General features: G+C 35.3%; 1 protein-coding gene across 5 annotated transcripts in view; it reads left to right on the top strand.

The window, feature by feature from the left end:
- Window positions 1-16,346, top strand: part of LOC124805582 (sodium/potassium-transporting ATPase subunit alpha) — a 653,503-nt gene that overhangs the window by 579,592 nt on the left and 57,565 nt on the right. For all 5 annotated transcript variants that reach the window (XM_047266173.1, XM_047266160.1, XM_047266166.1 and 2 more), the window contains one exon: window positions 12,741-12,852. In XM_047266173.1, coding sequence (XP_047122129.1) covers window positions 12,741-12,852 — 112 coding nt within the window. The remainder of the gene's footprint in view (window positions 1-12,740; window positions 12,853-16,346) is intronic.

Raw genomic sequence — 16,346 nt, forward strand, 5'->3', positions numbered from 1 at the left:
CAAAGGATAATGTAGATTTTATTACACTACCTGACTTAACTAGGGCAAATGTCGAAAAGGATTATGAAATTGCAGCTATAAAAATTACTCAGTTCAACCTGGTTATTGCTACAGTTTACCGATCACCATACGGGAATTTTGAACTTTTCTTAAACAAAATGAAGTCATTGCTAAATAAAGTAAATAAAATGGATTGTGTGTTGATAATCTGTGGTGACTTCAATATTGACTTCCTCATGAATAGTGGAAATAGGGAGACCATTTTGAACCTTGCAACGTCCTACAATTTAAAGGCTGAAGTAGAAGCAGCTACCCGAGTATCAGAAACTTGCCAAACAGCTCTTGATCAGTTTCTAGTCAAGAAGAGTTTACACAACACCTCACTAAAAATTTTGAATGCAGGTTTTAGTGATCATCTTGCTCAAATATTAAGCATAAAGGTACAAGGCAGTATTATTAACAACATGTCTTTCAGAACAGCATATCGAAGTTATAATCAGCATAATGTGAACTACTTCAACAACTTATTACAGAAAGAAAAATGGCTATGAGTGTACAAAATGAACGATATAAATAAAAAATTCAACACTTTCATTGATACATTAACCCATTTCTTTGAAATTGCGTTTCCACTGAAAACATTAACCACACAGGGAAAGTCTAGAACAAACAGCTGGATCACAAAGGGAATAAGGGTTTCATGCCAGAAGAAAAGACTACTTCATGAAATATGTAACTCAAAAAATTCCTCACCTGTAGTACACGCATACTATAAAAAATATTCCAAAATATTAAGAAAAGTAATAAAAGCAGCAAAAATAATGCCCAATGATGAAATCATTTATAATTCAGCTAATAAATCAAAGGCTATGTGGAGTGTTATAAAAAAAGAATGTGGAGAATATAGACAACCTTGCAAAAATATAACACTATCACATAAAAATAAAAAAGTAACAAACCCCCTAGAAGCAGCCAACACATTTAACAACTTTTTCACAGGTGTTGCTGAAAATATGTTAACAATCAAACTTTAAGAGCACCCAGGCAAATGAATATAAAATAAGTGCATGTAGAGGATCAATGTACATCAGTTCTGTTTCACAAGATGAAGTAGCTAAAGCAATAAAAGGACTAAAAAATTCCAAATCGACAGGTATTGATTGTAAACCTGCAACAATGTAAAGAAGAGCGCATCAAACCTAATTGAAGTACTCACACATTTATTGCTCACTTCAGGCAGGCACTTTCCCTGATGTGTTGAAAACATCAAATGTTATTCCTTTATATAAAAAAGGGGATAAAGACAATGTAAATAACTGCAGACCCATCACAATTTCCTTCTGCATCTCTAAAGTACTGGAAAAATTTATGTATGAGAAACTTATGAAATTTATAAATAAAAACAGCATCCTATGTAATGAACAACATGGATTCAGAAATAAGAGGTCAACGACAACTGCTGTCTATGAGTGCATCAATTCCATCCTAAACCTGATGGACAAAAAACAGGAAACAATAGGAGTCTTTATTGACTTGTCAAAAGCTTTTGACATGGTGGACCATAAAATTCTGCTATCAAAGCTAGAAAGATATGGTATTCGAGGTCTGTCCAACAAGTGGATCAGTTCCTTCCTGACTAATCGTATACAGGCAGTGTGCGTCAAGCACACAAATATTGAACTAAAAACTGCATCTAATCACTTATCTGACTATAAACAAATAAAATGTGGTGTACCCCAAGGATGAGTATTGGGACCCCTTCTGTTTCTTCTGTACATAAATGATCTAAGCTTAAATATTAATGCACACAAAACAATCATATTTGCAGATGACACCACGATTCTACTAAAAGGAGACGACGATGAACAGTTACAGCAGACAGTAAACACGGTCACGAAACAACTTAGCAGCTGGGCACAGAGTAATCAGCTTGTAATAAACAGTAAGAAAACCGTTGCTCTAAAATTCCACAATGTTCCTAACAAGGACATGTTTGTCCCATCAGTCTCTATCAGTGACGAACCAGTTGGTAACAGTACTGAAACCAAATTCTTAGGACTTTGGCTGCAGAGTAACATCAGATGGAATAAGCATATTGAATATCTCAATGCAGAACTGAGCAAAACATGTTACCTTCTTTGTTCATTAAAATCATGCTGTAGTGAGAAAACAGTATTGAATGCATATCATGCGTACTTTCATTCTCGTCTTAGATATGGGGTCACTTTCTGGGGAAACTCTAAAACAGCTAATAGCACTTTTAAACTACAAAAAAGAGCCATTAGAATCTTGTTTGGGTGCAATCCTAGAGACTCTTGTAAACCCCTGTTTAAGAAATCTGGTATTCCTCCATTACCATGTGTATACATTATGGAAACCCTTTTGTTCTTTAAATTAAATGTAATAGGCAAGGACCGGAGACTGCAAAAAAACTGTGATATACATGAGCACTTTACCAGACAAAACAGAAACTTACATATGACTCAAATCAGCACAGCACTGTGCCAAAAAGGTACTTTTCACATGGGAGTTAAGCTTTATAACAAACTTCCTCAGCTATCACTGAGGTCAATACATTTGTAAAACCTCTAAAGTCATATTTACAGCATCACTGCTTTTACTCCATTGAAGAATATTTAAATTTATGAAATGTGTTATATAAATACTTACGTGTAAAGTGTATTATTGTAAGCTTAAATATGTATGCCTTGAAATGACTTTCAGCCTGTATATTTATAACTTGACTTGTCCAATGTCTTATGCATAAGCTGCTATGTAGACAACAGGACCAATAAAATACAATCTACAATCAAAACATGTGGTGCGTGGTAGAAATCATCTCAGTGAAAAATTTTAAGTGTTCAGTGAGAACAATTTACGTGTGCAACAATAAGAATGCAGTGGGAATGCATTTACATCTGCTGGATGAATTTTATGAAAACAAGCACTCGAAACCAACGTTTCACGTAAGTCACATGCAACGAAAATCGGTAACGCAACCATCTGTGTGTGGCGTGTTTATAATTATGTATTATTTATATTTTAGGACAATTAATGTATAAAAAACACACCACAAGTCATAAAGAAAAAACACACCACATGTCATAAAGAAAGCATGTAAACCGTCTGAGGATGAATCACAACGATTCAAAACCAGTAACGGTAGCCTTTGAATAAAGGAACTGAAAGTAAATTTGTGGCTGGTTGCTGTCCTAACACCATCAACATTTGTCTTCAAACAACAGCCACCGTCTCAATCATGTCATCATATGACAAAATTACATTCACATAATTACGGATGGCTAAAATACGTTATTAGTTTCAGATTTTATTTCCACCTTTCTGACAGTCAAGCATTAATTGCCATGCAGAACAATGAAGTTATTTTTATCGGTTTGCTGAAGAAATTTTCTTTTATTAATCTTTTCCGCTGAGGGGGTCAATATATTTGAAACAAAGGGTTTAATTTCAAACTATTGGCTAGTTTCAACTGTTCGGAGCATTTCAAGTGTACGTTTTCATCTCCTAGAACGTATGGCATTATGCCATAACAAAGAACCAGACATGAGATAACAAAGTACTGGTACGCAGGGAAATTTACATCCTGAAACAACCTTGAATAGCTTATTATAAAGTCGATGCCTACTTCACTGGGAATCTGGGACTCATTTAAAAATCAGCTCTTTAATGACGAGCTACTTACAAAAATTTATAGCCCAGAAGATCACACTTTTATGTCGTTGTTAAAAAATTTACTGGTACATTTGTGTGATATATCTTAAAATGTAATATGGGCATAAAAGCCCAACATTATATGTGAAATCCTAGCTTCTCTTGCAGCGTATTGGCCTTAGAGATCAATATTATATGTAAAAGCTTTGTTTTTCTTGTAGCAACATTATATATATTAATTTAAACCATTAACTTTTCCTGTTCGTGTGTTCGCGCTACTTAATAGTGATGTTGCTATTGGCTGACTACACCACGTGTCCAAAGCTCTGAATATACGTTGTCATCGGCTGGCGAGATGACGTGACATGAACTATGACTGGCTTACAAATACGCATCGCAATTTCTATTTCAATGCTTCGGAAAGTAACATGCGGTGCTTGGTGGAATTCGAATTTATACTTTCGCAATACGAAAATATGCAGTGTAACATGTTACTGCACATCAAACATCTTTCCAAAAGGTGTTTCGTTTTCTAAAGCGCCGGGAAATTCTACGCGCATGTACAAAACTATAACCATTCAAAGGATTGATAAATTATACAGTTCTGAGAGAAAATATACTGTCAATTAACAGGGAAAAATGATGTTTCCACCCGGGAGAAAGTGTATTTTTAACCGGGAAATCCGGGAATTTTTTTTTTCCTTGTCCACGTATACACCCTGTGTGCGATGTTCCTTAGATCACTTTTGTGATTATTTCACCAATATGATTAGGAACAAGTCAGATTACAAGATATACACACATAAATAGTGCTAATATTAATATTGCTGAAATTTTTTGTTCTACACATGCAACTACATTTAGAGGTACTTTTTTTTTCCCCATTTCTGAAACAGAAACTTGTCCATGGAATAGAAGGAGTTGTCCAGAAGAAATGATTTTAAGCTAGATTTAAAACTTGATCTGCTACCTGCTAGACACTTTTATGTTGCTGGGCAATTTTTGTTGCTGAATAATGTACTCCTTTTTTGAGCAACTGACGGCTTCAATAACAGATAGAAAAGCTCATTTTTCCCTCTAGTGTTGTACATATGAACATCACTGTTCTCCGCAAATTGAGATGGATTATTTATAACAAATTTCATTAGCGAATATATGTACTCTGATGGTGTACTTAAAATGCCTAACTCCTTGAATAGGTGCCTACATGATATCCTTGGGTGAACACCACTGATTACACCACTGATTCTTCTCACTGTTCTCTTTTGTGCAATCAATACTTTGTCTAAGAGGTATTTTACCCCAGAAATATATTCCATTAGACATTATTGAGTGGGAATATGCAAAGTACGTTAGGAGGCTGATTTGTTTATTACCAAGACTAGCGACTATACGAAGAGCGAAAGAAGCTGAACTTAATTGTTTGAGAAGCTCAGTAATATGCTTCTTCCAATTCAAGTTGTCATCAGTGTGAACACCCAAAAATTTGGAGAAATCTACCCTGTTCATATGCTACATAAACTCTCAGTATGACTCTATTCGGTGTACAGAACTGGATATAGTGAGTTTTTTCAAAATTAAGGGAGAGTCCATTTTCTGAGAACCACTTAATAATTCTATGAAAGACGTCCTTAACTATATCTTCAGCTGCTTTTTCTGGAATGGGGTTTATTGTAACACTTCTGTCATCTGCAAAAAGTACTAGTTCTGCGTGCTGAACGTTAAGCTGAGAGGTCATTCACATGAATAAGGAACAGCAGAGGACCCAAAATTGAACCCTATGGGACTTTCTTTGTGATAACTCCCCATTCACTAGAATTTACCACCCTCCCAACATTATTTGTGTTTTTCAGCACAACGTTTTGCTTTCTGTTCGTTACGTATGATTCAAAGTAGCTGTATGTATAGCCTCCAGTTCCATAAAATCTGAGTTTTCTAGGAATGTGACATGATCCACACAGTCAAATGCCTTGGGAAGGTCACAAAAAACACCAACTGCCGATAATTTGTTATTTAGGGCTTGTACTATTTGATGGGTAAATGCGTAGATAGCATTTTCAGTCGAGTAACCCTTCCAGAATCCAAACTGTGACATACTGAGTAAATTATTTTCACTTAAATGTGGGACTACTCTTGAATACATAACTTTTTCTAGTATTTTAGAAAATTAAGTCAGAAATGAGACTGGTCTACACTCTTGTCCCCCTTCTTATGAAGAGGTTGGAGAATTGTGTATTTCAATCTGTCTGGAAAAATTCCCTGTGCCAGCAAAGCATTGCATATGTCACTGAAGACTCCCCTTACTGAATTAGAACAACACTTCAAAATTCTGTTAGAGACTCCATCAACACCACATGAGCTCTTGTTTTTTAGTATATTTATAATTCCCTTAATTTCAGTGGGGGATGTTGGTGCTATTTCTAAAGTCCTGGGGAATGTCATGTTTAAGATTTTTGTGGAACCCTTTAACCCTTTTTTCCTGCTACATTCAGAAAGTGATTGTTAAAAATACTTGCAACTTGTGAGTTATCACTCAATCGTCATTTAGCTTTATTGCTATGGTATGCTGTGCACTGTCAGGCTGCCCCGTCCCCCATTTGACTATATTCCATGTAGTTTTAATCTTATTATCCGCATTATTAATTTCTGTCGGAACACATAAGCTTCTCGACTTCTTAATGACATTCCTTAAAATATTAGAGTATCTTTTGTAGTAAGCAAGTAATGTCGGATCCTGACTTGTTCTGGCCGGTCCATATATTTCCCTCTTCCTCTTACACGATATCTTAATTCCCTTAGTAATCCATTTCTTGCTTGACTTTGTAATGGATTGTTTGGATAACATTTCAGGAAAGCAACTCTCAAATATTGAGACAAATTTATGGTGGAATAAATTGATTTTGGCATCGGAATCCTTTTCTGTGTGTACTTCATCCCATTCTACCTCTTCTAGGCTTCAGCTTTTCATGGCCATTCATAGCCATCCAACCCATACTCAACTGTGCTGCAGGTACTTAGCATAGAAGTAGAACCAAAAATAACTCTATTGATGCGTTAGGAAAAGACTTCAGGGTCATCAAAATATGTTGACAAGTTTTGTTTTCCAGTCGCTGTAGGGCAGTATGTGGACATTATAAACTGGCAGCTGGCCATGAGCATAAACAAACTAGGATTGTAAGGGCCATAGGGTATATTAAGGATCACCAGTCCCGGCTAGTGTTGTTGGGGTCATAATTGAACTCCATGATGACAGTCTGGGATTAGTCTTTTGACTCATTTCAAAATAAGAAAGTAAAATGATGAGCAAAACACAACACAAAGCATTCGGTAATGGCTACCATGCAGTTGTTTACACAAGTTGGTAGAGTTGTAAACAAGGTATTCAGGCCAGACCTCTACTGGTATTTGACACAACCACAGTTAAAAACATCAGCCACCTAAAACAGCCATTTTAGTGTCCATATGCACTGCACTTACATGTAGCTCCCAAAACTGTATTTTGTAAAACAATTTTGCAGTTGTGTTCCTGGTCAGTTGTGTAAAAACTCCAATATCAATACTGGGAATTCAGTTGTTGCCGGATTTCAGCAACCACAATCAATTTTATCTTCCATGTGGACACACAACCATTTTTTTAAAATGCTTGGATTGTCAGGTTACATCTCTTTAAGAATTTTTGGCTAATGTGATGGAGTGACATCTTGTGCAATGAAGGAGAAGTAGAAATATTAGATCGAGTATGAAGTTTTGTACCTTTAATATTTAACTGTAAAAGATTAGCCATTGTGTTAACTAAATCAGAAACCAGAACAGATGATCTCCAGGTGCAATATTTGACCAGTCTAGCAAAAGCATTTCAGCCCTTAACATGTAAACACAACAGCGAAAAACAGTTTCCAAAATTTGGTTTTCATCTTTTGGAAGTTGTCATGTGTAAAAATAGTGATTATAGAAATTTTTGGACTTTAGCTGAGAGGCAAACATACCACATGTATTTCCTCGTTCTAAGACAACAGGTCCCATGGCCGAGCTGTAAAGTGCATTACATGGCATGTATAGTGAACATTCAACTATCCATAACTGATTTTTCACCAAAACATTGAGAACACCAATATGTGGTTGCATTCATGGACCTTTTATTTTGCAGATGTGTTCTTACATATATTTTCTTTCCAAATTGGGCTTTGTATGGTGATATGTAATGCAATTAATCAAAATATCGTTACCTTTTTTTACAAATTATTATAGAATATGAATTTTTTTGAGTTCTTACTGATTACAGTTGGCACCAGAAATGGCCAAGAGCAGGGCAGAAGCAAGCCTTTTTGTAGAACAGTTAAACATTGTGGAAATTGAACTAATGAAGAGATTTCTGTTTTTGCAAACTGCACACATGGATTGTACAGCTCCTGGCTGTTCATGAAGGAGGCAATATTGGACTGTAAAACTATCTGAACTATTAGTTGCAGATTTGATTTAAAGAAAACAAAAATAAAAAAATCAACTTGGACAGGAACATTTGATTCATGCTTAAGAGTGAGGGCAGTGCAGCATTACAGAGAAAATTTGGCGACGCGAGCAGGTGCTCAGTGTCTCTCTAGAAAATAAGTGGTGATGTGACAAGGCATTACACAAATTACCAACTAACTTAAGAAAATATACCTCAAGCCACATGGAAGAGGCTAGCTTTCCCACTATAGCTGTATAATTGTCAGAAATTTATGATGAAAAAACTGCATCAACGTCAATTAAAAAGCAAGGTAAACAAGGGTCCTGTGACCATGATTAAAGCTTAGTCACAACTTAGTTCTCTCTGCACTGCACCAACATTAAATGCTGGTTAGTAAAATGTGTTCAGCTAACCAGGTGACTGTGGTTAACTCTGTGTCTTACAAAGGAAAAGTGCCCATTGTACATGCACAGTTAACAATAATTGCTGTATTTGGTACTTACAGGCACTTTTCAGTATGTCAGTGAAACATGGGTATTCTTACGGTGCTATGGAGAACAAGGGAAGGAGGCCTGGTTTCTTAAAATTTGAAACTGATTTCCTTTTAGAGCTGGTCACCTGTAATGCGATAATTCTATGATGTATTGTTAAGAAGATTTAGAAATCGCCGATGGTTTGAACACAGAATAGTGCCGTGCAATGATCTGAGATACACACCGGTGAAAGTTATTTGTTAACTCAATTCACTCTTCATCCCATTTTCAATTTTAAATTTAATTATAGTTAAACTCTAGTGTCTAATGTCAGTTTGCATGTGCATAATATCCATATTCCTGTTGTTGCATTGACTGAAGTAATGCACTTCATCACATAGGTTTCAAGATCATGATTTGTTTCATAATTTCATTTGAATGGAAGAGGAATTTTTTTTCAATGCTGCATGTCATCACTGAAAAAGGTATTTGCTGACAAGATAAAAATGTGAGGCATTCCATAAAACCAAGAAATAACTTCTGTTTACTATCTAATATAGACCGACAGTCACATTAAGATTTCGGGCCACTGGGGTAACATTCCAGAAAATACAGCAAATACATTATTTATAGTAAATAACATTGACTACTGCATGTAATACTTCTATTAGATTAAGAAGAAAGACCCAGAACCATTCAGAAAACAAAAGGTGAAAAAATATTTGGAAGGAGGAGGATGTTAACCTGGTACCATCCACTTCACAGCTCATGGTACTATCAATGAAACTACAGCTTCAACAGAGTAGGAAATTCTCTGAATCGCTATATACCATGTAAAGATGGAATCTACAAATATTTTTTTATATTTAGCTTTGACAAATTCTAACAAAATGACTCTCTTTTGATAGATCATGATTCTGCGATAGCACTGAAATCCACTGTACCTGTGACTTCAGGAAATCCTTCCAGTACACTGAAACCATCTATCATGGAGTGTAATTCTGCTTGAAAAGGAAACTTTATGTATTGTGGAGACATTGCTGCCGTGATTCCCCATACATCACTGATAATTCTTTGTTCCGTTGTTCTGTGTACATTAGCACTATCACCAATAACCGTGCCCTTAATGTTATTAAAAGTCTGTTCATGGGTGAGACAGGGTTATTCTGATAAGTAGGAAATTCCACCCTCTCATTGATATGACCTAATAATCACCACACTGTTTCTTTTGAAAGTCGAAATCTCTCTTCAGATTTCCTGTCACCATAATCACTGAAAGAATTTCCCCCTTTCCATAAGTATACTAATATGGTTGTGGTGACAATTTATGTGGTCAAGATGTAAAATTTTTTATCTTCTATGCCATCTAAAATATCAAAATGTGCTGCCATCTTAAATTTATTTAACTTATTTTAACAATTCCCAGTTCAAGATTAAGGGGCCACCAACCTTGGTCAACTTTGACTGTGACAAACTCCTTCATTTAACTTTAACCAAGGCTGGTGCATTTGAATTTTATGTTGACAAAGGTTAAATGCCAATGTAACCTTGGTGAACTTTTAATTAACCTTGGTGCAGTCGATCCAAAAACTTTTTCATTGCACGTGTGAGAGAAAGAATTGAAGATATGGATCAAATCATACAGTTCATCAGTTTTTATACTAATTCATTGCATATTCATGCAGTTATCTTCCAGTTATTACAGACTAGTTCTAATGTCCGTGTATACATAGGTAGAAGTGTCAGTGTGTACCTACTTGATATGATTTGGGGGTTCTGTTAATGACAGGGATGATTAACATGTGCAGTTTTAGCAACAGGCAGTGGATTTAATGACAGTGCTTAAATGCTTGTTAGTGCCATGGTAATAGGGGGTGTGAAATGCTGGCAGCATATAATGCCAGAAAATGGTGGATTAAGTTTCATGCCTACCCTATTTCAAATATTAGTAGTGTAGTGAGAAGAGAGGAATTATTAACATTAAATTTAAGCTAGTTCCAGGAAGACCCCTCATTGTCTTGAAGAGAAAATACAGCACCTAAAGTATGGACTCAAAAGAAGCAGAATTTCAGCAGTGAGATTAAATTATTCTGAGAGCAGGAGACTCTGAAAAGAAATTCCAGTAAGATAGTCAGAACTGAGCCTTCATAGTGGAAATACTTCATCAGAAAATATTTTCATATTGTCTGGGAACATTGATTAGAGTTTGAGGTGGCTGAATGATAAAGAGCACTGCTGATTGAGACATGAAGTAAAGGTCAGGGATGGAGGGTAAGGAGGAAGGGAGAGGGAGAGGACAAACTGTGGTGCCACTTAACTCTAACATTTTGTTGTGAAGCTTGAGAAAATAAATGTAACAAAGGTGAATGTTCCACAAGAGCTTAAAAACAAGGTTATTTTGACTAAACAATCATTAACAGTCCATGATAGTTCGAGCACATACAGAACCCTATAGGATTTTTGTGCTTCTCAAATATTGTGTTTTGTCAATGTTTCCATCTTGTTTCGTGACATGGTCTGTGAATCTCTCAGGAGCAGTCCCTCCTATGTGGTTGTACAGATATAGCAAGTGTTATTTAATTATGCTTAATTCAATATTTCAGATAGTTTTTTCACTATACAAAAGTAATAGTTTAAAATTTAATTCAAAGGTTTATCTTCTATCTTCAAGTGATATCGGTTCACGTTTGATCCTCAGTCTCCAGTTCCGTAGTAATCTATTTGCTGAAGTTAACTCTCGTTTTGATATGACAAAGTAAAGAAATAGTTTCAGATTTTTTCCCTTGCTGGTTTTCACAGATCATAATTAGGAACTAATTATATTGAGGATGGTCGTCTGATGTATTTTCGGGACATTGTGCTTATAATGAGGGCAAAATTTATGGAAATTAGGAAAATCCAGTACAATAATTTCTTATATTATTTGTATGCAAGTAACAAATAAAGTAACATCAATAGGGAAAAATTGGTTATCTCATTTGGGCCATATAGAGACAGTGTAAGTAAGTGGACTTGATGTACCCACTTCATGGGACTTTGCTGTATCCAAACAGTTAAACAAGTAGTACAGAAACATAGTTGGCTAACAAAACCAAACATTTGATGTACTCACTTCATGGGACTTCTTTGTATCCAAGCAATTAAACAAGTAGTACAGAAACATAATTGGCTAACGAAACCAAAAATTTCTAGCCATTAACATGTTAGGTATATCATTTGTTATCAGTAGCATATCGTATATGCTACCTGTACACTATTTCTGCAATGTATATGTTGTCATTGGGTCTGATTTGAATACAGTTCTGCACAAAATGTATTACTTAGACATATACTAAAAGAGAAAAATACGGTTTGTGCTTTAATTTGTGATGCATTGTTTAAAGCCTCAGTCTTTTCACTGGTTTAATGCTGACCTCTGTTTTCATCACTCATAAGTACTTCACCTAATATCATCCATCTTTTTTTTTTATCTAACCTTACCACTTTTCCATTTAGGTGCTTCTTCTAGCAAAAACTTAACTGTTACTGGCTGCTGATGCAGATGTCCTATTAACCTGTCACTTTTTCCCTCTCCTCACATATTCTTTGTAGTGCTTCTTCATTTCTCACATGGTCTATCTGCTTAATTTGTGAGGTAGTAATGAAGCATTTATACAGAACTGTGAGTGTACTGTACTGCTAAGCGTCATGCAGTGCCTCGGGTACCTCTTTGTTTCACTTCGTAATATGCGATGTGAGTGATGAATAGTACATGCTCTTCAAATTCTAATTTACTTAAATATTTAAATTTGTTCTGCAATGGATAACTCTACATAGGAAAATGGAAATACTGTTAGCTTCATTTTTGCGAAGGGTTTAATTAGTGCCATTATATATAAATACCTGTTGAACAGTATGAGTAACTTGTGTGTTGCAGAGGCATTTAAAATGAAGTAATACAAAATATTATCTGTACTTTTGTTGTTATTCTTACACTGTAAGTTGTCAGACATTCTCCATTATTACGCAACAGGACATATTAGAAGCCTGTAAATTACTTGAAACTGTAATGCCTGTGTCTCTGAATACCATGTTGTTGTTTTTTGTACTCTTCAGTAGTATGTGCAGGTAGTGCATCTATAAGCTTATTGAATAATTTATTTCAGGTGTGCAGTATGATCGAACAAGCCCAGGATTTAAGGCATTGGCCAGAATAGCAACACTTTGTAACAGAGCTGAATTCAAGCCCGGTCAGGATGGAGTACCAATCTTGAAAAGGTTAATATAATTGTAATTAAGCACTACAAATCTGTATTTTTTTTGTTTAGGGCCCAAGTATTGAAAAATTGTGTTATTGCATATAGATTCATTACTGTTTTTGCCATTTCATTCTCTTTCAGTGTCTTTATTACTTTAGCATTTCATTCAGATGTATTTATCTGTGTTTCAAATTACTTAAGTTATATGGTATGCTGTATGTTTGAGTAATTTTTTGGAGATATATTAAAGTAGTGAAGTCCCTTCAAATTTGGTTCTAAGCTACAAGGTAAGTCAATTGTCACCAGCAATCCTTAAACTTTGTTTTGCTTAACATAGTGTTAGTCAGTAGTGGACTTCACTAGTGTGAAGTAACTTGACACAGGTTACGTTGTTTGTTTATATCTAAGAAACAGTGAATATAACAGCATGTATTTGTTTGTGGAACACTTTCCGAACATCCAACCTTCATCTTAACCAAGTATTCACAAATGAAATTTAATATTTGAAGAGTCTGGGTTGGTACTGACATAAGGGTTGAAACTGACAGATTTTGGACTTCAAGCATAAATACTTCTGAAACAAATAAAACTAATATATTAATTTTTCTTTCAGAGCAAGGGTATTGAGCAGTAGTGTTAGAATTTTTGCTGTTTGTTTACTATAAAAAATCAGAAATTAAAAAAAAAAAAAAAAAAAAAAAACCTGCTTATGTCAACTTCACCACGCCAGGGGATGGATATGACTGATTATCTGTTATGTGATAATTGTGAATTGTTTATGACTAGAGTGATTTTTTATTGTTCTCAAACCTTTGTAAATAAATGGAAAAGAAATTTAGCATAATTATTAAATTTTAATAGTAATCTCAGAGGAAGATACAGAGAAAATTTAAGGACAGAACTATGTTATCAAAATATGCTTTATGAAATTCCAAATAAACACGCACAAAAAATGTGTTCACTGTATATTGAACCCCAATAAGTCAATTTCAATACGAAAATCCCTCTTTCTTCCAACTATTTGGTTGGCAAAATTTTATATCTGAACCCTCTATTGTGTGTATATCATCAATTACAGGCCACACAAAATGAGACTCATTTCTATGAAGGAATGTAAGAAATAGCTGTATGTGGCTTTTCATAGGTATTTTACCCACATAGTGTTTATCTGTTTTCTTGGAACAGAAATGCAAAGAGATACCTCTGATATCCATGACAAAAAGTGGAAATCCCCAGTTTGCTCAGTCGAGAAGTACCGTCAGTACATCAGTAAGTCCTCTTCTTCTTTAACACTAAAAACTGGCCATGTTTGTTTTATCATGAAAGCCAAGAGTCCTATTTATGTGGTTTTTTTTTTTGAGAATTTTTACATTCAACTAGTCTTCTTAATATTTATCTTTCAATTCATAATTTCTGTGAGACACAGTTCGAAAGTATCCCAGGTATATTTCTTCAGTTCACACAGTTTACATTTGTATACATGTGGAATTTTTGCACGACAAATTATGATCTTTGCAGTATGATGAAAGAAACACAACTGTGGCCTGAGTGACAAATTCGCAAGTTAACATACATACACCTGCAACGACGACTTCTTCACTAATCATTAGACTATTATAGACAATTGTTGCTGCATCCACCATACCACATTGTTGCTGCATTCATTAGATCACACTATTGCCACATTCACGAATGCTTGTTCATAAAGGAACCACTCAAGGAAAGACACTCAATTTCGCCCCAGGTTTCTCAGCTGGTCAACTTCACCTTGATTTCCACCAAGAATTTGTACATTCTATTTGGCGTCTATAAAATATGTACATATAATAGATCAACTGATGTTACTGCTCTAGTTTTTGTTATGGAGGGTTAGTGCATAACATATATTAGATCTAGATACAAGAGTTGTTTTATGTCAGTCACATTTTAGCTCATTAAAGAAGTTTAAAAAGTTTGTCTTTTTGAAAACAACAGTATTCAGATTTAGAATACTGCACACTTGGCCAGTGCCACAAGTTAAGAACTTTCGAATAGAAAATATAATAACTGAAATGAAATAATGTTTATCATCGTGTATAGCTATTTAACATAAAATGCTTTTTGAGCTTCTCAGTCAACTTCACTTCAGCAGTATACTTCACCCCATATGATGGTAGTGGAACTTCGTCAGTCAGGTAGGTCAGTGTCCGTTACTACAGAAGAGGGTCTTAATATTGCTGTGCAGTGTTTTGTTCAATCACTGACTAAATCTCAAAGAAAGCATTCAATGAAAGTTGGAATAGCAAGAACAAGCCTGTGAAGACTTCAGAAAAGGCTGAAATTGAGATCACGTAGACCTACTTTACTTCAAGGCCCAATTGAATGTGATCCAGATGGGTGTATGGAAGAATGGAATTCTGCAAATTGTACACAATCCAGCAGGGCACCCCTCTCAAGTTTTACAAAAGCATTGTTTGTGTGTGACAAAGTGACTCTCAAGATGAATGTGCAGTGTGAACAGGCACAACTGTGTGAACTGGGATTCTATGAATACACATGTGGCTGTAGAGACAGAGTTAAACTCTTGTGGCATGAACGTATGGGCAGGGATTTTCGGTGATGAGCTAATTGGGCCTTATATCTTTTTAACGGCACTGTCAGTTCTGTAAATGGCCTAGACTTGCTTCAAGAAGTATCATTAGAACCAGAAAATATTCCAGATTTTGAACATCTGCAGCTAGTTAAGGAAAAAATGAGATGTCAACAAGATAGGGCACCCCCACTTTATGGAATTGTGATGAGAGACTTTCTAAATGAAAACTTTGAGGAATGGAGTGGCAGATTGGGTGCTATTGAAGGTTCCCAAATGAGGTTTATTCCCCCAAAATGTGTGATATTGAGTGTTTGAAAGAATAAACCAATTAGAATCAGAAAACTTATTGTCTCAGAAGATTGGGAATAAAATTTGTAAATCAGTGTCAAGAAGATGCAATGTTTGCTTAAAACAGCATGGAAACTACTTTGAGCATCTTGTGTAGGTTCAATAACCTCAACATGTATTTCTGTGTTGACAAAAAATTTGTATTTTCGTAAGTTTAGTATTGTTGCACCAAATGCATTTTTGACAACTGACTTACAGCATCCCTGTAAGTCATTTGAGTAGTAATGAAAGAACATGCATAGTACATTATGGCATAAAAAGATAATGGAGCCAAACACAGAACACTGTCACATTATAGAATGGTGTGAAATATATGATACTGAGAGTTTTTGCTCAAGTTTCAGCCAAATCTATACTTACAGCCCTCAAGAAGCAAGGTAGTCTTTAAATTAATTCTACTGAAGAATAATTCATCAGTGCCACCATGTCATCATTAGACTTCATCAGTGTAATGGGAAATTCCAAACTGAAAGAGAAATTGGACAAAAAGATCCCTGTCGCCAAAACTAATCCCAGCAGCCCCAGTGGGAAGAGTTTGAGATCCATAAATTGTGAAAGGAAGAAAGAAAACGAATTTTTTGAAAGAACATATG

The sequence above is a fragment of the Schistocerca piceifrons genome, chromosome 1 (assembly GCF_021461385.2).
Source record: "Schistocerca piceifrons isolate TAMUIC-IGC-003096 chromosome 1, iqSchPice1.1, whole genome shotgun sequence".
Classification (NCBI taxonomy): domain Eukaryota; kingdom Metazoa; phylum Arthropoda; class Insecta; order Orthoptera; family Acrididae; genus Schistocerca; species Schistocerca piceifrons.